Genomic DNA, 21,096 nt, shown 5'->3' on the forward strand with positions numbered 1-21,096 from the left:
GCTAAGCGCCATTCACACAGAATGCGCTTTTGTGTTGACAAAGATGCGACGCAGGCAGTGGAATAGGTAAAACATGCAAGAAGATGGGAGTGAACGTCTTTTAACTTGAGCGCAGTGTTTTTAGAATGGCGTTTCATGCATGAGACACTGCAAGAGACTCGAGTGAAACAGTCAAACACATCCATGTTTACACAGAAAAAACAAAGGAAAAGCAGCGCGATCGAATAAAAAAACCTGTAAAGAACTACTACTGTATGTCTGATATTTCATGTTTGCATCATGGTGACAGGCTGAAAGCTGCTGTTGTTTTTACAGAACATTTATAGTTAATAATAGTCTACTGGTGTTATACCTTCAGTCATTTTGAATTTGAATTACCTTGACTTTTGAGATTTTTTAAAAGCATTTTCCTCGTATTATTTCTGAACACATAATATGTATAAGACCAGTTTGTATAATATGTAGTTGTAGTTCATGCATCTTTTCTGCAAAGATATTTAACAAGTGATTTGTTAACATTTACATCATGTTGACAACTTCATGTGAGCTGCACTTGGAATATAATTTTCTTTAACTAGAGGGTTAATAAAGAAAAAGTTAATTGAATCATGTTGTAGTTAAATTTTCAAGTTGACTAGTAAAACAATCGAGATTTTAAGTTTTTTGCCAAATCGTCCAGCCCTAAAATGACCAGATTTGTAAACTTGTGTAGACTTACCAAAGACCTTTTTGGTGTGTCCAGAAGGCCTGTGGTGTCACATATGGAAGTTGTTAAAAAAAATAAAGTACAGTATTTAATATTAGAATAGAAAACAATCTTATTGTTTTTTAAACTTTTAAAAGAAAGAAAAATGACTTACCAAAGCAATCTCTAGGTTTTTCACAGGATCTATCAAACCTTTGACTACAAATGATAGGAGAGAAACGTTCATTAAACTTTCTGCTTGACTTCACATAAAATTCATATTATCCTATTCATAAACATAATTACCCGTCTTTGGCTGAACCAAACAAACAAGGGCTTGATTCTGTCCAGGGAAAAGCTGTTGAGTCTCCATTAGCCACTGGGTGGAAGAAAAACAATTATACAGGACTATGTCCTTTACACATACTTCATACATAACACAACAACTGTGATATACCTTCATAAGGGGACTCTTCATTAGGAATGGAAGCAGGGGACTGAAAGCATCGTTGCTTGAATATTTTGGGTGTAGAAAACAGCTGACTGGCCAGGGCTGATGTCTCTGGTACTTTGACAGTCTCCTCCTCCTCAACTTTTGAACTGTCAGGACGTCCTTCATCTCTGGAAGCTTTTGCAGTCAATTCCTCAAACCAGTCAGGATTAAGAGGTCCAAGCTCTTAATTCACAATAAATCAGATCAGTTTCAAAGATTTGAAATATGGTAACACTAATATATATTTATATATATATATATATTCTTCCTTTCATTCATATTATTGTAAATGTCTACCTTTGTCAATTTGATGAAAGAAATTGTCAAACATGCTGCCATGAGTGTGATGGGGCTAAATTTGAACCAAGCACAATGATGTTGTCATTGGACCTACAGATAAACAAACAAAAACATAAAAATGTAATTCGGTGTATCTTGTATCCCTGACAATAATGTATCTGACTTATATTACGTGCTTATCACGTAACAGTTTGGCATCGAGATTTAAATAACTGTAATTAAGTAAGTAGCCTAACTGTTCTATGTCATGCATATCACTGTCTAGTCTACTCAGCTATCTGAACTAGCTACAAACAGGAAAACAGGTCTGGAAGTTACCGTAAATGAACGTGTTGGCACAGATGAAATCTTTTTGTAACTTCTGAGTTTTCGAAGTTCATTGAAATGTCGTCTTCATCTCCGATTCAAGATGTTTTATTCTCTGAAGTGTTCTGAGAGGATCTGTTTATTCTACGCGTGGATAAAGCTGGTTTAACACATCCCGCCAATAAGCGCCGTGTCGTCAACGGAAGACCAGTTGTCTCGACCAATCAAAATGCTAGCGTCAGTTCAGGGGGCGGACTAACGTGCACCACTGAATCGAAACTGGAAATAGTTTATGAGAGAGAGAGAGAGAGTTTTTCTTTGCATATATTCTACTCTAATCTATTCTATTCTAAAACTTCTTTCAACTTTTTGAATTACTTTAATAATAAAAAAGTCAATTTTAGATGGAGTGTGCATAGTTTTGGACAATGTTTGTTCAGTAATTTAAATTATGTACAATTTTGATAGTCTATAGTCAGCAATAGTACTCACACTGATATAATTATATATATATTTAGTTCAACAATAAAAATAGCAACAAACAAAAACAAACAAACATGCTCATCCTAAAATCATGGACAATTACAGATCTAAGAACAGACACATACATATCAAAATAAAAACACCCACTGACTAAACAGACGTTTTTTTAAATTAATATTATTTATTGATCTATTTATTGCATGCACACTTTCATACAGCAGACAGCAAATTGAAACCATAAAAATAAAATCTTACAAGTATGGGCTACACTCCCACTACTATTTACAAATGTATCTTTCATTTAAAATAATTTCTTATTCCATAAATATCTCTATTTCTTCTTATGGTACATACCTTTGCATGCTTGGCCATTTCAATAGACAGAATTCCATCCTATAAAACTATACCATTTTATGATGATCAAAACATGATAATCTTTCTTTTAAGAATATAAATAAACCTTCTAGGAGCAACTAAAACTAAACAGTAGAAAGACATTAGTAAAATCAAACACCCCCATACATAAATAAGTGCTGGATAACCCTTTTATGCATCCAGGTCTCTCTGACAGTAGCATTGCATTGTGTTAGAGACATTCTGTCTGTACGGATAAAAGCCGAGGCAGGGGTGCGCACGTTGAAAAGTCTGATCTTGTTAAACATTTTTTAAAAAGCCACATTAACAATGGCTTTCAGCTTTTATTTAAAATAAAAAAAAAACAAGAACAGAACATTTATGTGTCATCAAGTAGCTGAGAGCACTGAAGTTTCAAAACATTCTCTCTAAGATGAAAAGTTTCACTTAGTGTGAGGCATTGCACATTTTCCCGTAACGTATAATGGTAGATGTGAGCAGGAGGAGCCATTCGTGAAGCTTTGGTATACCTTTGATGCCTGCAGTAGTAGGGGCCCCATTTCAGAGGCAGGGGTGGCCCCTTACATATATAGTAGTGCAAAAAAGCCAAGGATTAGACTTCTTTTTGTGTCTCCTGATGCATTTTTCTAAGCTATATTAGCTGTACATCCTTGAAGCTCTTAAGGTGAGCAGAGTCAGGACAGTAATGAGTGCACTAGGGGAGAACATTGAAGGGAGCAGCAACTTCAGACAGGAGTGGTGGAAAGAAGGCCAGTTCCCGCCTGATCCCTTAAAGGGTTAGTTCACCCCAAAATGAAAATTAGCCCATAAATTACTCACCCTCAAGTCATCCTAGGTGTAACGTTTCCGCATGCGTCACTTCTGAGTGGCGCATGCGCAAAGTCGACCTCATACGTCATTCCCCCGGAACTGCTTCTGTTTACAACAGTGAGCGCAAGCTAGATTCAAGTGATTATTAAGTTTTGAATATGGATATTTTTCTTACAAAAATGCATCGATTCGCTACAGAAGGCCTTTGTTCACCCCCCGGAGCCGTGTGAGACACTTTTTTTTATGGATGGGCGATTTTTATTTAAGTTTTTTTGGACTGAAGCAATGCAACACCCGCTGAGTGGCATTAAACAGCTTGAAAGATCAAAGATAATTTTTAATATAACTCCGACTGGATTCGTCTGAAAGAAGAACGTCATATACACCTAGGATGCCTCGGGGGTGAGTAAAACGCAGCCTAATTTTCATTTTTGGGTGAACTAACCCTTTGAAGTTGGACTCAAAGGCTGATGCCGGTCACACTGGAGTCAGGAAGGAAGGCAGTGATGGCCCGGTAGCCCTGCGCCCGTCGAATCATGTCTCGGATCTCACAGTTGAGCTCAGTGAGTCGGTTGCATATCTCAGACAGGTCTTGTTTGGAACCGACCAGGGCAAAGGTTCCCGTCTGACCCAGAGTTTGGTGCCGGAAATAGATGTTGAGTAGAGTCTGAATCTCATTCTCAGAGCTGCTGCCGAAGATGTCACATGGCCACATTTTCCTGAAACAAAGTGAAAATACAAAGCACTGCATATTACTCCAAATGCATTCATTTTCTGTTCCTGAATAGGTTATCAATAAATTAAAAATGTAAAGGAAAAGTCCACCCGAAAAAACTCTCCCTCATGTCGTTCCAAACGTCTATGGATTTCTTTCTTCTGTGGAACACAAAAGATGATATTTTGGAAGGATGTTAGTAACCAAACAGTTTAGTTTCCCATTGTATTTTTTGTCCATAGAATGGAAGTCAATGGGAACCAAAACGGTTTGGTACTGTAGCTATCATTCTTCAAAATATCTTCTTTTGTGTCCCACAGAAAGATATGAATACAGTTTTTGAGTAAATGATGACAGTTAAATTTTTGGGTGTACCGTACTATAAATTCAGGTTCCAAAATTTGTATTATTATCCAATATTATCTTTAATTGATTTTTCCGTACATTTCTGCCATATGTACATTAACTGACAGTCACCACTGATTAGCTACTACTAAATATTGTAGAAACTTAATTTGCTGTAAAGTTGCTTTGCAACGATTTGTATCGTGAAAAGCGCTATACAAATAAACTTGAATTGAATTGAATATAAAACAGTAAGCTGTAGTCTTTTCTCCTGGTGGGAAGTTTACCTGCATTCCTGTATGTAAAGGATGGCTCTGGAGAACTCGTTGGTTTTCAGGCTTTCTAGAATGGCCTGCACAGCAGCCTCAGAGGAGCTGTAGGGGGATTCAGCAGTAGGATCTCTCTGCTCGGCTGCTGTCTCATCGGCCACTGAGGCTGCTGCTGCCCGCAGGTTACTCCTCAACTCACTCAACTCCCTGGACATGTTCTGCAGCTAAAAGGGAGAACATTTAAACACACACGGGGCTCTGTACTACATAAGTACGATTTGCAAGCTAGACTTTTTCTATTCCAGTAACAAATGTCTTAATCAAACTCAGATGATGAGACACTGATGTCAACATACCTCTGGTACAGAGTTTATAGCGTGAACTTGGCCAATCAGTTTACAGTAAGACTGAAAAAGCAGCAGCAGTTGAAAGTGGAGTTTGTAGACTCTTTGACAAAGCTCCAGTTGCTGCGAACAAACATACATAAAATTAACACCAAAATTTTCTTCTTTACAATTTCTTAGCATATAAGAAAGAATTTATTACACAACAGCTACAGCATAGGAAACCAAACAAATCTTTAATAAGGATACAAGCGTGTTAGCAAAACAGTGTTTTCAGTTTAAAAAATATGAAGCCTGTGAAACAATTTGGCAATGTTCTGATAATACGGGCATTTGGAACAAGCGAAAAAGAAAACATGAGGTTAAAAAGATTTTATAAAACTTACTGCAAGAGATTCCATTTGCTATAAAGCAGGCATTGCAAGACAAAAGGTGAGAAGTGAGAAGGAAGAGAAGTTTTGAATATAGTGTGAAATCATGCAGCCCAGTGGCACATGCAATATAAAGCATGAGCAATGGCTCCATCATGCATGAGCAGAAAAAGTGAATAGACAAGCATAGAAAGAAAAAGGATCACAACTACGCCCTCTTATTTTTATTTTTGCACAGGGACTGTGCTGGGTAAAAAAAAAAAAAAAAAAAAACGAAATTTGAACCATATGCCTTTTTTATTAATGCACAGAGAAAACAAGTATATTTTAAAAAAAAAAAAGACGCAATTTGTACCATATGCCTTTTTTATTGCTTTAACTGGTTATGACTTGAAGGGATCTTGAAGGGTAGAAAGTATGGATTTTTAGGTTAAATTTTAGAGAAAGAAACTTTTTCAGGGTTTCTTTAAACTTCCAGCATAGAAAGACCCTTGTATCAAACATAAGACTAGGGGGCGCTGTTGTGAATCAACACAGCACAGGCTTAAAGGGATAGTTCACCAAAAAATAACAATTAAACCATGATTTACTCACCCTCAAGCCATCCTAGGTATATGACTTTCTTCTTTCAGACGAATACAATTGGAGTTATATTAAAAAAAGTCCTGGCTCTTCTTCTTCTTATAATGGCAGTGAATAGAGGTCGAGATTTTGCAGCAAAAGTTGGTGAATAAAGGCCTTCTGAGTGGAATGCGATTGTGTAACAATAATAACCATATTGAAAACTTTACCAACCATAATCTCTGGCTTCCGCTAACTGTCCTATGCACGTTCACGAGAGAGTGTCGTTCCAGCGGATAATGTAGGACATAGGCGTAGCGTAAGCTCCAGTGAGAATATGCTAGCCACCAAGATTTGCTTACAGCAAAGGAAAACCAGTCTCCGCTTGTCTTATATCAAAATCCTCCAATGTTTTTCTTTACAAATCCTCGTTTTGTACTTCTAATTTGTGACCGAAGTTTGGTTTTGCTCTCTCCACTATGCTTCCGCGTTCATCACTTCTCACTGGAGCTTATGCTACGCCTACGTCCTACCTACATTATTCGCTGGCACGCCACTCTCTCGTGAACAGGATTACGACAGTTAGTTAGTTTCTTACACAAATGCCTCAGAAGGCCTTTATTAACCCCCCGGAGCCGTGTGGAGCACTTTCTATGATGGATATATGTACTATTTTTGCTTCAAAATCTTGACCACTATTCACTGCCATTATAAAGCTTGGAAGACCCAGGACATTTTTAATATAACTCCTACTGTATTCGTCTGGAAAAAAAAAGAAAGTCAAATGAGGGTAAGTAAATCATGGGGTAATTTTAATTTTCGGGTGAACTATCCATTTAAAGTTAAAGAGCAGACAGATAGAAAAGAGATGTCACTCACAGAGCTATCACAGAACAATCGAAATGCAGAAAATATAAGAAGTATATTGAAATGGAATCTGAAACACATTTTGGTCACCTAATCTCACTCATATTTCAGGACAAAACAGACATTACAGTGGCATCAATCAGTAGACAATGCAGCCATACTAAAACACTGACACAGAAGTACTATTTTTTAACAAGGGAATAAAGAATGACAGAAATCATGCACTATTTGTGGTAAACTGCCACACTGTAGTTTTAGGTTTGCATCAAGTGTTAGACAGCAGAACTGTTAGTTAAAGCTCCAGTTTGCAAAATGTTGAGATCTTGATCATGTACTTCAATAATAATGACATTCTTTATACATATCCTTTATTCCTTAGTTTTCTCTGGAATGGCTGACTATCCAGCTGAGGTTTCATACCTTCTCCTCTGTTTCAGCGGGCTGATAGGTGATCACTCCATCTCCAGTGCATTTGGGGAAACTGGCCTTGCAGTTGCGTAGCCACTGGAAGAGTCATAGGCATAACAGTAAGGTGAACAGAACAAGCTTTGGGGTCAGTAAGATTTTTTTTTTTTTTTAAGAAATTAATTATGCTTTATTGTACATACTGATTTGACTGCCTCCTTTTTGTTGTTGTAGGTCTCTAGATACTCCTGCAGCTCTAACACACTAAACTTCATCTTATCCAAGAGCCCATAAGACACAATCTGAAACACATATTTAAGAGAACAATTTCATAATACGTACATTGCACACATACACATTGAACGAGAAATTGAATAGAACACTAAGGCTGGTGATTTACTAATTTGTATTCTGGATGTAGCATTGACATAATTCATATTCAAACTAGAAACTCACAGTGTCTGCATCGACAAACAACGTGGGACATTCGGAGCAGGATGTCAGCATCTGGGACGACCTTACAAACTTTGCTCCGATTCCACGGAAGCCATCGCCAAGATAACCAGCAGCGTCACAGGTCAAGGTGCAGAACTTGGTCTGTATACTCTGGAGGTCAGAAACAACATATCCTGTTTAATTTGTCCCAGACCAGCATGTTGTCAGTACCAATAGAATATAATCAGACATGTCTTCTAAAACTTTGGCACTACACTCTTAAAAATAAAGGTGCTTCAAAAGGTTCTTCAAGCGATGCCATAGAAGAACCATTTTTGGTTCCGCAAAGAACCATTTAGTCAAAGGTTCTTTAAAGAACCATCTCTTTCTTACCTTTTTATAATCTGAAGAACCTTCTTTCGACACAAAGAACCTTTTGTGAAACAGAAAGGTTCTTCAGATGTTAAAGGTTCTTTATGGAACCATTTAGACAAAAAGGTTCTTCTATGGCATCGTGAAGCACCTTTATTTTTAAGAGTGTACTGAGTTGTCAGCTTTGTGTGATGAACCAAAGAAAATCCAAGTTAATTAATAAAATCGACATCATTTGACATCAACAATGCAGTTTTTTTTGTAACAAAACAATACATTTGCCTGCAACACTTAGGATTTTAGAAAAGTGTCAGTTGATTAATTTCACTTTATGATCTTTGTTGAAGCTGCTTGATCTAAATCAACATAATAAGGACCAGTGACAACCTACTGTATCTCTATGAGTTACCTGAAAGAGTGAGGAGAAGACTTGGAATGTGTAAACCGCACAGGAACCATCCGAGTCAGCCACCAACTGGTTGAGATGATTGCGCCAAGCCTCCTCGGCATCATCGCACACAGTCGGCTGGAAGGCGGCCAGGATGGCGGAGAAAAAGGGAGAAGGCGGAGGGGAGGAACGGGACTCTAGCAACAGCTCTTCCTTTTCCTCTTCTGCCTGTGCCACAGAGCTCTGCTGGTCTCCAAACCCACTGGAGGAAGTGAGGGATAGAATTATGTGGTGAGGAAAAAAAGTCCAAACATCAGCTATGAGAAACTTGAGATAAGTCTGACTTTTCCAGACAGACTAATGTATGTTGAGAGTTTGAAGTTCACAGTACCTGGGTACACAGCTTGTTTCGTTGTCAGTAAAGAAGTTGTTTTCCTTCTGGGGTGTGTCTGCTGTTAGGATGTCAGAACAACTAAAGGCAGGAGGCGACTCACAAATGCAGAGTGAGATATCGTTCTCATTAACAATGGCTTCTTCTTCTTCAGCTGAATCCTCAGCCTAGTTTTGGACAGGATTCACAAGAAGTAAGAAAAGCTTGGTAAGTATTTATGGCAATGAAAACATCTATTGTGAAAAAATAATAATAAGAAAAGATCAAATTATGTGGCTGAATTTCCCATTCTGAGATGATAAAGATGGTATTAGTGACAGACTGACTAATCGTTAATTAAACGATTGTCTTTTTGATAACTTCTGTGGCTAAAATACAGAAGTGATTCCCCTAAATGTCAGCTCCATAATTTACTAAATGCTAAACGTTTTCTGTTGTCAAATATTTTTAAAATTGATTAAAAAATGTAATTAAAACACTGATTTAATTATTACATTTATTTTAATTAGGGTGGCTGAGGAAAATAAAATAAAATAAAAAATAAAATGGTCAACCAACTCTATTATTTAAAAAATAATAATAATACACGTATTAATTTAAAATATATGTATATAAATAAAAATTGAAATAAAAAAAACACACAAAACAATACATATATTTATAAATAAATATTCACTAACCTTTCAAATCTAAAACTCTTCATGCTGAGAATCGTTTCTCTTTTGAGTGTTTTAAAAAATATATATTTTTAATAATTTTCAAAAATGTCAAATTCAGATATATTAAGAGACCTTTAAAAATTGGAGGACCAATATCTGCTTGGTCTGGTCTCATGTCTATGGCCACAGGCAATGGGTACACTCTCTTTATTTGCAACCCTAGCATTTAGTATGTGAGTGATGTTACAGCCTTGCCACCCACAGAGAAGCCATACACATTGCCCTAGTGGCTCATCCAGAGCCTCTTTCTGAGACTGTGGTAGGCCTCAAAGATGAAAAGCGGTTAGCAGAGAAATGGTTAGCAGATAGAAACGGGGAACTTTTGAAGAGCAAGAATTACTCGCCATGCCGCTTTGCACATTAATCTAATGCCCCCATCCTAAATACGCATGTAATAGGAAAATAGTATTAGCCAACTACTCCCTAAAATCTACCCATGCTAAAAGCAGAGCCAGACAGATAAAGCAAGCACAGAAAGAGATTTCGTTTTCAACCGTGTTAATGGAAAAACTCCAGAACAGAAGTGCGGTACGAGTAGGAATGTGTCTGCCCCCAAAGATCAGCCATTTTGAAGCCATTTTTATTCACCCGATGGTTCGAGCCCTCGGGTACTGAGATCTCAAAGCTGGGCGTTGGGGTGGAAAGAGGAATTGGGTCAGCTTGAGTGTTGTCAAAGGAGATGGGAGGGGAGTCCATGGGGTTAAGTTTCTCAGTAGGAGACAGGCTGATATTCTGAAATGAGCAATTTAAGAGAGTTTAATTAGACATACCGTTTTCATAGATTTCTATAAAACAGGTTATTATAAAATACTGTAAAAGAAATCTTTTATCAAAAGTTTTCTGCCTCTAAAACAACTTTTCTTTTCACAATCCAATCAAATCCTAATAGATAAAATACAATATTTCCCAATGAATATCCTGTTTCATACATCCCATTAAGTCAAATAGTGTACAAAAAATGAACAAAAGTGCAACATTACTAGTTGTGAGGCTGAGAGGATCTGGCTGGCTGTGAGGGACTCTTCCTCAGAAGACTCGTCAGAATCATCATGGACGATTGGACACATGCTTGGAGAGCTTCCTGAGAGCTGGCGGTCCTCCTCCATTGGTTGGGCTTCAGCCTGGTCCAGACTGTCAATGGAACGCCTCCGCGCACCCCAGTTGAAGCTGTCAACTGTCTCACCCTGTCAGAGAAAGAGTGAGAGAAATAAAGAGTCCTCTGAATTGGTATATGGCACACAACCAGATTTCAAAACGCACACAGTCATAGGCTACAGCATGCTGTATATGTGAAGGTGCTCAGTCTGTGAGTTTGTTATATAAGGATATCTCTCCATATATAAAGGATTAAAGGAAACCGCAATGCAGGAACACATTTCTAAACATTCTCGTTCTTGTAGAGCAAGTAATAAAGGCTCAAGTTATCACTGCAGCCACATGCCTTGACATCAGAGTCAAGAGTCAACATCCACATTCCTTCACAGATCCAGTTCAGCAGTTTAGAAAAGCTCGCTTAAACACTGAACTCAAAAAGTCGCTTTTGCTGCACTACTTTAATTATTTTCTTTTATAATCATACTTGACCAAAATGAAATGGTAAAGAAGCAAAAAGTCTTTGATACTGTTATAGTGAAGGTTGGAATGAAAATATGATGATTCCTCAAATTTATTCACAAGGGAGAATTTATTTAAAAGGCTGAATCTGCCTTTTTAAGTCTCTCTGTGGCATGGCAGCTTCAGAAAATTTGGAGAATGACCTCAATGAAATGACTCTAATGATTTCATAGGAGTGCAAACTAGAGACGGCCAAGCTATTAAAATACAAACATACTGAAATATAATAAAAACCACATAAGGAGTGACTAAACATTTATAGATGCTACCCAACAATTAATTTTTACATTTTCTAAAACACACTACTGTACAGTTCAAAAGTTCGGGGTCAGTACGATTTTAGAAAGAAGTCTCTTATGCTCACCAAAGCTGCATTGCTTTGACCAAAAATACAGTAAAAATGGTAATATTGTTAAAAATTACTAAAATTCTAAGTTTTCTAAATTGCAAATCTGTTGCAAATCTGAATTTTCCAGCCACACGATCCTTCAGAAATCATTCAAATATGCTGATTTGGTGATCAATAAATATTTCTTATTATTGTCAGGCTGCTTAATATTCTTGTGGAAAACGAGATTCACTTTTTTCAAAACGACAGCATTTATTTGAGATTAAAATCTTTTATAACTTTTTTAAATGCCTTTGCTGTCTCTTTCAAACAGTTAAAAAAAATCTTATAGACCCCAAACTTTTAAACAATGGTGCAATTTTACAATAAATAAAAAACAAATACATAAACAATCATGTATGTTAGAATTTCATCTGTCCAATCTAAATTGAATTAATCTGTTTTGATGTGCCATTGTATTTTGAACTTGCTTAAAACAAAATTATGTTTCCAGGCAGAGTTATGGACATGCATCACAACGCACAGCATGTGAAAAACACAATTTCATCTTGTCCTACTGCACACAGCACAACACTGGTGGATTCCTGTGCTTACCTGCATCTCCTTGATGGCACAGACATAAACAAGGAGAGGAGAATGTATTACAAAGAGTTAAAGAAAGTTACAGTAGTATTGCGCAAACAGTGCAACAGTTTATTTCTGACTGATACTTTGCAAAAGTTTAATGCTCAGCACTGCTTTCCCCAAAGGTCCACTTTACTGCAGTCAAAACAAAGTTTGCCCAAGTAATTTGGAAGTCAAAAGATTTCACAAGAGGGAACCGATCATTTGGGTTTATTTTTTAAATATCTGCTCACCTCTCCATCTTCCAGTTCCACATCCAGGAAGTCAAAGTCTCTGAATACACGGAACTGCTGTTCTGAAGTGGTGTCATCCATGTTTTCTGTGTCCCGTGTGCCGTCCTCAGATGACACCAGACTGGGCTGGTGCTCAATCAGGTCCAGTTCCCCACAGGATGAGAAAATCACCTGTAGGAAGTGCTTAAGAATGATTCCTCACATACTGTATGTTCAAATATTTAATACTAGATGGATAACACTTACAGATGGGTTTTTGGTGAGTCCAACTTCTTGGCCACACAAAGTTAATACATTCACCAACTTCTCACGAGTTCTTTTCTAAATTGGGAGAGAAATGACAAAAAAAATAAATTAATTAAATAAATTAAGTGCAAATAAAACAAAATTATAAAAAATAAATTAAATATAATATAAAATGACAAAAAAATAATTTAATGTAATTGATAAAATTACATAAAATAAAATAATAAATAAAAACATTAAAATATAGGAGATATAGAAATGCATATATAAATTTTTTTGCAAATGTCAGAACTTCAAACAATGTATTTTTGTGAGTGCTTACCTGTGAAGACTGTGGTCGTTTCCAGCTGACAGGCACCAGCACGTGGTTGTTTTGGTAGGAGCCCGAGGATGTAGAGGAGGTACTGCGTGTCACAGTAACCCCTCCTCCATTCTTCCCATCTTGCCTCGGAGAACCGTGAAGCTCGTCATATCGCCGGCCAATCACCGGTGTCTAAAACACACACAAAATCACACACCATTAAGCCCAGGGATTTCACGTCTGCTCTTTTCCTTTCGTGTCATAAGCTTGTGGCCCTCGGCCCAAAAGTCTTCATTCCAGCTCATTCCCTTCGCTAACGTCAAGTTGCCTCAGATCTAGACCAACAATTCAGAACCTGCTGGAAAAAGTGGACGTCTATTCTCAATGGTCCTACTCCTCTGTGTCTCGTAGCGGAGCTTTGAAAAACAGAACTTCAATAAAGTGAGCCAAACAAAGCTTGGGGGAATGTCAGGATTTCCCTTATTGAGCTCACCTGCCCTTAATTCCTGTGAAATCCTTTTTGCTGGGATGGAATGGAGCATGTTTTGAGTTCCCTGTCAGTTTTGAGGTTTTTTCCTACTGTCTCGCCCACTTGCTAGAGGCTAAATATGTCCCAGAGGTATTTGACAGAGGGCAGAGGAGTCTGCTTTGAGACTCTCGAAGGGCTGTCCAGCTCTCGCCGCTCTGGATGTAAAGCGCCACAGCCGGACTGAAATCATTTCCTGGAATTCATGCACTACACAAATAGCTCCCTGTTTGGTTCCCACACTTTAATAAAGTTTTAAACAGAAAACCTAACCTTCAGAGTTTGTTACAAATGTTACTGTACAATAATAATGAAAAAAATAAAAATAAAAAAAATAACACAGAGGACAAAACAAAAAAAAAAATGCATGACTCCACCTTGGAAAATGTGGACAATCCTATCGAGGACGCCAGCATTTGGTGGTTTGCTGGCATGGCTCACTTTTACACACTATGCACCATCTCAGCTTCACTAACTTAATGTACACCACCACTTAAAAGAACAACTTTCTCTTTTTTACAATAATAACAATAATTTTTAAATGATAAAATATTTTTTAAATGATAAAAATAATATCTAATAATATTTAGTGTTTTTCAGTCTTTTTTCTGTGTTGTGCATTTAAAAGTACTATATAAATTGAATAATACTATAATACTTATATAGTACTTATATATAATATAATATATATTTTAAATCAACTTATAAAATAACGCAAATGGAAGGTACCAAAAATGGGACCACAAAATGTTTAAGACCATTTTTAGCTCCTTGAAAGGCAAATGATAAAATAATATCTAATAATAAAAATAATATTTAGTATTTTTTCAGTCTTATTTTTTTCCTGTGTTATGCATTTAAAAGTACTATATAAATTGAATAATACTAATATAATATTTTAAATCAACTTATAAAATAATGCAAATGGAAGTATGGGAATTATATAGTGACCAAAAAAATGTTTAAAACCATTTTAGCTCCTTCAAAGTTACCACCCTTTCTCTTCATTCCAGCTGCACACTCATCATCTTAACCAACTTTATGAGGTGCATCCTGGGATGGTTATTAAACAGTCTGTGCTTGCTACACTACTGATTTCAAGCATTTATGTATAAGCCTCAGGGTATTATAGATCATGAGAAACATAAATTCAGTGTCCAAACTTTTGGCTTGTACTGTTTAATGACAATAAAGAAAGGAAAACAGATACAGACATGTCATACCTCTGAAATGTCAAAGTGAAAGTCAAGGGTCTTTCCAGGCAGGGCTTTGGAGGGTGTGTCCCAAACACGCCTGACATCCACAGTGGATGCGTTACTCTGCGGGGATGAAGGCGAAACCAGACTAGCCGAGCGGGAGACCACCAGCTTTAATATGTTCAAGGCTTCCTTCCAGTGTGCAGTCTGAAGTCACAGAAACAAACACAAAACTGAACTAAGTTATTCTCAAAGGACACATTCAGAAACTTGCTCACCTCCCAAAGCATTACATACAGTCAATCCATTTTCACGAGCAGTAGCTGTCTCTTCCTCTGCTGAGATAAACACACGAGCCCAGCGAGAGAAGCAGTAGTTCAGAGGAGCGTCTTTGCTGTGAGGCCACACTGAAGGCCTCAGTAATGTGGACAGCAGCCAATAGGACTGACTGTTTATAGACTGCTGCTGGGTGTGCCTTTGGATTTATAGCCCTGGCACAAGGTCGTGTTTTTTAATTCTCTTTTTGTTCTCCCTCCGAAGGAAGGGTTGAGAGATGGAAAACCAGTGGCATTACTAAAGATGTAAGACAGCTTGAAGTTTACAGTAGAAATGCTATAAAACACTATTATGTCATGAGCAAATTAAGGCTGAATGATATGAGCCAGTTAGATGTGATCATTGAGGATAATTTTAGAAGCGCCCACAATAAATATTGTGTGAAAAGCTACAGAGTGTAAAATGATTACTGATTAGTTATGTCTTTATGTTGTGTTTCCTTTAACGAATCGATTTCTATGCAGTTTAATTCAGATTCACAAGTTCTTGATTCTTAATTGGATCCTGATTCATTTAGCTATATTTCAGTTACTATTATCTTGCAGTACAGTCTTTTTATTTCATTACATTCAATACACACTGCAAATTCACATTTACAACTTTTTTTTTGCACTGTAGCAGTGTTGGTAAAAACGGTTTTCGTATATAAAATACATTCAATTAAAATATAAAAAATAGAAATAAAATAAAATAAAATAGAAATATTAACTGAAAAACTTAAGTTTAAAAAATAAGAAATGTTGCTTTGGCAACTAACTGAAATAAAATAAGTTGAATTTAATGTATTAAAATTACAAAAACTGTAAAAGATAAAGCTAAACATAAATGTAAAAAAATAAAAGAAAATTTAAAAAAAATTATAAAATTATCAAAGCACAAAAATTACAAAATTACAAATTGAATTTAAATAACCGAAAATGCTAATTAAAGCTCATTCAAAATATTAATAAATACTACAATAGTATATATATAAATACTATTATTTTTATATAATAGTATATAAAATAACATTGCATTGTAGGTCATTTTGGCCAAAAGCATATGTAAATGACTAAATTTTAATTAAAGTTGTGGAACAAATTCCATAAATAAGTTCTGTATGTGATAAATTAAAGGAGTCACACCTGAACAAACTTCTCTATGGTTGTTAGAACCTCCATGTTGAAGAGTTTGGCTTGAATACCACTCAGGTCCATGTGACTCAGTAGACTATAGATGATTTGCAGAAGAGTTTGTTGCATGCTGGGTAATCCTTTCTCCAACAACTGTTTACAAAACACAGAAAAGTATTAGAAAGTTTTCCTGAACACAAAGTATGAGTATGTTCACATTCTTGTCTTCTTTATCATACTTTTTTCATTAAAATTTCAAATGTCGTAAGATTAACTTTTATTTGTGGTCTTCCTACCTCCGCCATGTAAGTAACCATGCTGAGTGTGCTGTCACTGAACGCTTCATGTAGGTAGCGGCACACCACATTGACCCAAGAGAAGCAGTCACGGGTATAGGAGTGTGTTTTGTACAGTGTCATCACATGGGCAAGGTTGGACAGCTTGGAGTTTTTTTCCTCAAGGCAAACCTGTAAATCAAAATGAGTGATTTTCAGCAAACAAATGTGATGTAGATTCTCTGACTAGCTATAAAAGTGCATTTATAGTGTGGTTGAGGTAACAGAAACAGACCTGGGAAATTCTCTCAGCCACATCCTTGCAGAATTGAGTAGGTGAGTCAAAATGTAACACAAGATGGGGGATGAGGCAGAGCACGTTCAATGGGAAACCTGAAAGGTAATAGCAGATTTGTTTTCATAATCCCACTTAAAATGAGAAATGATCATGAATTTTGGTGGATTAATGGAGAATTATGTTAGAAAGGTACATTTAGCTGGTAATAGAAATGAAAAGGTCTACCAATGGCTTGTGAGGTGTCCACCACAGGTAGGCGTGAGACGGGCGTAAGCTGGCTGAAAATCTCCAAGGTGAGTTCTGTGGTGTTTGCAGAGGTGAAGCCCTTCAGAAGCAGCTGCTGAAGCCCAGAGAACTCCTTCCATTTTAGCTGGATCTGGATCTTCTCCAGCTTTTCTCTGTATTCCTGCTTATCCAATGAAATGTGGCCTAGCAGCTTCCCTAACAAACTGAGGGACATCTGGTACTCAAACTCAAAGTCTGACTCCATGAGTGACACCACTGCCCAAAAGATGGTGGCCAGCAGGTTGCGAGGATGGTTGGCGTTGGTTGGGTCGGTGGAGACCACGTTGTCTCTGGAAGATGATGAGGACAGGGATCTGAGCTTGGAAATACTGCTCTGATGATGGTGGATGCGATCCAAGGTGGCGCTTCGGGGAACCTCGGAGGAACGCTCAGGCTCGCCGAAACGCTTGGGTACGGAGTAGCTACGCTGGTGGCGTGTTCGCTCAGAAGCAGGGCCTGATCCTGGGATCAGGTCCAGCTGACTGGTGCTTTTACGGTTTAGTGTTAACTTGCCGCTGGATGGAAGATCTGGCGAAGATGCCCTGCAGGAACACAGACTGATCACTAACAAACATCGAAGCCTCTTGGACTTTTGATGTTGAAGTTAGAAGACTCAAACCTTTTAAAGCCTACTCTATCATATTTCATACGTAAATTTCTAAGGCTTCTAAATAATCAACAATTATTATCAAAACGTATTGAGAAACCTACTGTACACAAACTACTACATGCCTTCTGTCGATTAAAAAAAAAAAGATTTTTCTGACTATTCATGATTATTTCATATGTCAGGCTTTACATAAATCAAGCGTATAGCATTAGTTCCGGCAGGTTCACGTGAGTCAAGCTTGCATATATAAGGTCTATTCAGTATTATTCAGCAGCTTTTTCGCTGGCTCAGGAGCAAATTACCCTCCTCCATCCCCAACTCCTCCTTTCGCCACAGTCAGGGCTTGGCTTGCTTATATTCCTCGTTGAATCAGACTCCTTTTATCTTGAATAATGTGTTACACTTAAATATCATTAAGTACATTAATGATAGTTCTGTTTGGTTTACCCTAGGGGGGTTATTATTGCTGCTCTCCCTGCTCATTCATAACAGGCCTCATGGATGGGCAGGGAGTTTTTCCCAGAACAGAACCATACCGCCAAACCAAACTGTATGCTAAGTGTATTGACGGTAGTGGTCCTGACAGAAGTAATGTTGCATTGCGGGAACTTACCGTAGTATAACAAAGAAGTCATTGTTCTTCAGGCACTCAGCTAGATTATCCACCACTGACTCAAGAGTGAGGAGAAGCTCCATCACATACCCCTGCAGAGAAGATGCATTCTGTGTTTATTCGCTCACTGAATCAGTCAGAACAGTCATTACAGAAACAGAAGCTCACCTGAACCTCCTCCCCGTGCTCCCCGACCACCTCCACCAAGCGTGAAAGCAAGTCGGACACGGCCAGCGCTGACAGGGGCTGCCGCAGAGCTCTGAACACCTGGAAGGAACATCCAGCGTAATGTCTGGAGGAGCTGCACAGAGCCATCTGCAACGCCACTTCACTCAACTGCTGCTCAAGCCGAATGTCTACAAACATAGAGAATGTGGCATGCAAATACAGGGATATAAATTAAAATTAGATAAATGTCACAAGCTGCACCCTATTAATCTAGACGAACACTGGAATGACTTAGGACAAATGTGACTTACCTGATTTGGACTCTTTGAACACAGACACTACATGTCTCAGGAAGTTGGTGAGCTGTTCGGTGCTCTTTGAGTGCTGATTCTTAGGAGTGATGTCTTCATGGCTCCACAATGGTCCAAAAGGCCTAAAAAAAACACATGACTATTTATAAGATCTCTTACATATGCAGTATAAACTGTAAATGACAGCAATGTGATATATTTGAATATTACTTGCTTATGACCAAAACTGCCACTAGATGGCAGACTAGGCCAAAAGATGCTATTTCCCTGCAAACCACCAAACCTGTTGCTGTGTTTCTTAAGTTTTGATAGAACTTTCCTCAGTCAAAACTTAAAATAAACTAACTAATCAGGCAGCAATTGCTGTACATTAAATATTTGACAACTTTGATGAAAGGTTTTGATCCACTTCAAATGTTGACTACTGTAGTTTGAATCAATATTTAAGTGAAAAAAGTTAGTTCTGTACATACTGTAAAAACTAGTTCACACTAGCAGCTCAAATCCATTTTTTTCATATCCAATTCAAATCTGACTGCTTTTCTCTGTTGACCATAGCTGTTAACAGCATAATAATCATTTCAATACTTCCAGTAATAGCTTCAATACTTCCAGTTATTGAAGTAGAAAGTCATTCGGTAGTGTGCAAATGCCTTCATTTGGCAACCAAAGACGATGGCAGAAAATAACTATACTGCAAATGCCACACAGATCCACCTGATCACGAGCAAATAACAGTGTCGCCAGTCTTAAAATGGGATTTGAAAACCAATCTGGAATTGTCTGCAGTGTGAACATAGTCTGAAAGAACCAACACCAGCACCAACATCAGGCAGATGCCCTTTTAAGCAACACCCCAGTGAGAAGAGAACCGCTCTGATGAAGACTGATGAAATGCAACATACAAGTCTGTAACATCTTGAGTGATGTCAGATGTAAGACGTGTCAGATGTGTCATTTCCTGAATCAGTTCCTGAACGGCTCTGGAATATTCACATGAAATAACCTTTCATTGTAGTTACATAAGCAGTAAAGGAAAAGTAACAGTGCAGAGGTTATCTGGCTCCTATTAAAATTTATATTTAAACACTTCATTTGTTAAGTTCAATATAACATAAATTTAATATAATAAAAACATCACAGCATTTATGTACTGTACCTATCATGATTCAGATTTTTAGTGTTTTGAAAGAAGTCTCTTATGCTCACCAAGGCTGCATTTATCAGATTTAAAATACAGTAAAATATTTGTGAAATATTATTCAAATAAAACAAATATATCTATTTTTATATATTTTAAAATGTCATTTATTCCTGTGATGGCAAACCTAAATTTTTAGCAGCAATTAGTGTCACGTGAGCCTGTCTGAAGTCACAGAAACAAACACAAAACAGAACGAAGTTATTTTCAAAAAAACTGTTTTCTATTTTTATATATTTTAAAATGTCATTTAGTCATGTGATGGCAAAGCTAAATTTTTAGCAGCAATTAGTGTCACATGAGCCTTCAGAAATTATTCTAATATGCTGATTTGGCACTCAAGATAATTTCTTATCCTTATCAATGTTGTAAACAGTTATGCTGCTTAATATTTTTGAGGAAATAATTGACAATTTTTTTCATGATTCTTTGATTAATAAAAAAAATTAAAGTTCTTTTGTAACATTGTAAATGTCTTTACTGTCACTTTTGATCAATTTATGCATCCTTGCAGAATAAAAGTATACATTTCTTAAAAAATAAACAAACAAAAACAAACATGATCCCAAACTAGTGTTACTGTAGGTTCTTCTTGTACCTGTTAGTGAGAAACTCAATGAGTTTGCTGCTCTTCTCGTCATCTTCAGTGCTGCTCTCCATCTGCTCCACCTCTTCCTGTGCCAGGTGAGGAAGATTGGAGCTGCTGCCTCCGAGGCTCAGGCTGGACGAAGTAGAAGAGGAACTGAGGCCAGAATCAGGAACCGGAGATGCCTGGCCATTCCGGAGGAAGTCCACACCACCACCTGAACACCACACGTAGGGTGAGTAAAATGTTTAGGAAGGAACAAGCTCTAAAGATGAGCCCACATTTTAACGTACTCAACTGAAATATTTGGGCAAGACAAATAGAGTGATAACATTCCTAAATGAGCCAAAAAAAGAACAATACTTCAATCACTATGCTGTTATGACAGGGGCTGGCGAATGACATCTTATCAGCATCATTTTGACTTTGCCTAGACATGTTTTAACAGCATAAAAACATTGAGACCACCGTCCCTTTGGAGCAAAAAGATAAAAATAGTCCATAGGAATGCTCTAATCAGACCTTTAGATGCTCTGTGTACATACAGTGGGTACGGAAAGTATTCAGACCCCCTTAAA

At 37.3% G+C, this 21,096-nt stretch overlaps 2 protein-coding genes across 3 annotated transcripts in view; both read right to left on the reverse strand.

The window, feature by feature from the left end:
- The window catches only part of LOC107752535 (breast cancer type 2 susceptibility protein homolog), an 11,633-nt gene extending 9,685 nt beyond the window's left edge, over positions 1-1,948 (reverse strand). For both annotated transcript variants that reach the window (XM_016568542.1, XM_016568537.1), the window contains exons 1-6: positions 1,797-1,948; positions 1,476-1,568; positions 1,143-1,361; positions 992-1,064; positions 861-904; positions 719-747 (exon numbers count right to left, since the gene is read on the reverse strand). In XM_016568542.1, coding sequence (XP_016424028.1) covers positions 719-747; positions 861-904; positions 992-1,064; positions 1,143-1,361; positions 1,476-1,509 — 399 coding nt within the window. In that variant the 5' untranslated portion in view covers positions 1,510-1,568; positions 1,797-1,948. The remainder of the gene's footprint in view (positions 1-718; positions 748-860; positions 905-991; positions 1,065-1,142; positions 1,362-1,475; positions 1,569-1,796) is intronic.
- Positions 1,949-3,840: 1,892 nt separating this feature from the next.
- Positions 3,841-20,735, reverse strand: LOC107752748 (protein furry homolog; the record flags this gene model as incomplete). Its single annotated transcript, XM_016568785.1, has 24 exons — positions 3,841-4,171; positions 4,800-5,005; positions 5,138-5,248; positions 5,512-5,529; positions 7,345-7,428; positions 7,533-7,631; positions 7,786-7,935; positions 8,546-8,786; positions 8,916-9,082; positions 10,223-10,366; positions 10,615-10,818; positions 12,192-12,200; positions 12,455-12,625; positions 12,701-12,775; positions 13,023-13,193; positions 14,751-14,930; positions 16,184-16,324; positions 16,468-16,638; positions 16,742-16,839; positions 16,970-17,571; positions 18,253-18,344; positions 18,421-18,608; positions 18,732-18,853; positions 20,531-20,735. Coding segments are annotated over 24 exons (3,908 nt in total), but the record flags the coding sequence as incomplete, so codon positions are not given.
- Between the last annotated feature and the right edge of the window lie 361 nt (positions 20,736-21,096).

The sequence above is a fragment of the Sinocyclocheilus rhinocerous genome, unplaced genomic scaffold (genome assembly GCF_001515625.1).
Source record: "Sinocyclocheilus rhinocerous isolate Xijiao unplaced genomic scaffold, SAMN03320098_v1.1 scaffold1965, whole genome shotgun sequence".
NCBI lineage: Eukaryota > Metazoa > Chordata > Actinopteri > Cypriniformes > Cyprinidae > Sinocyclocheilus > Sinocyclocheilus rhinocerous.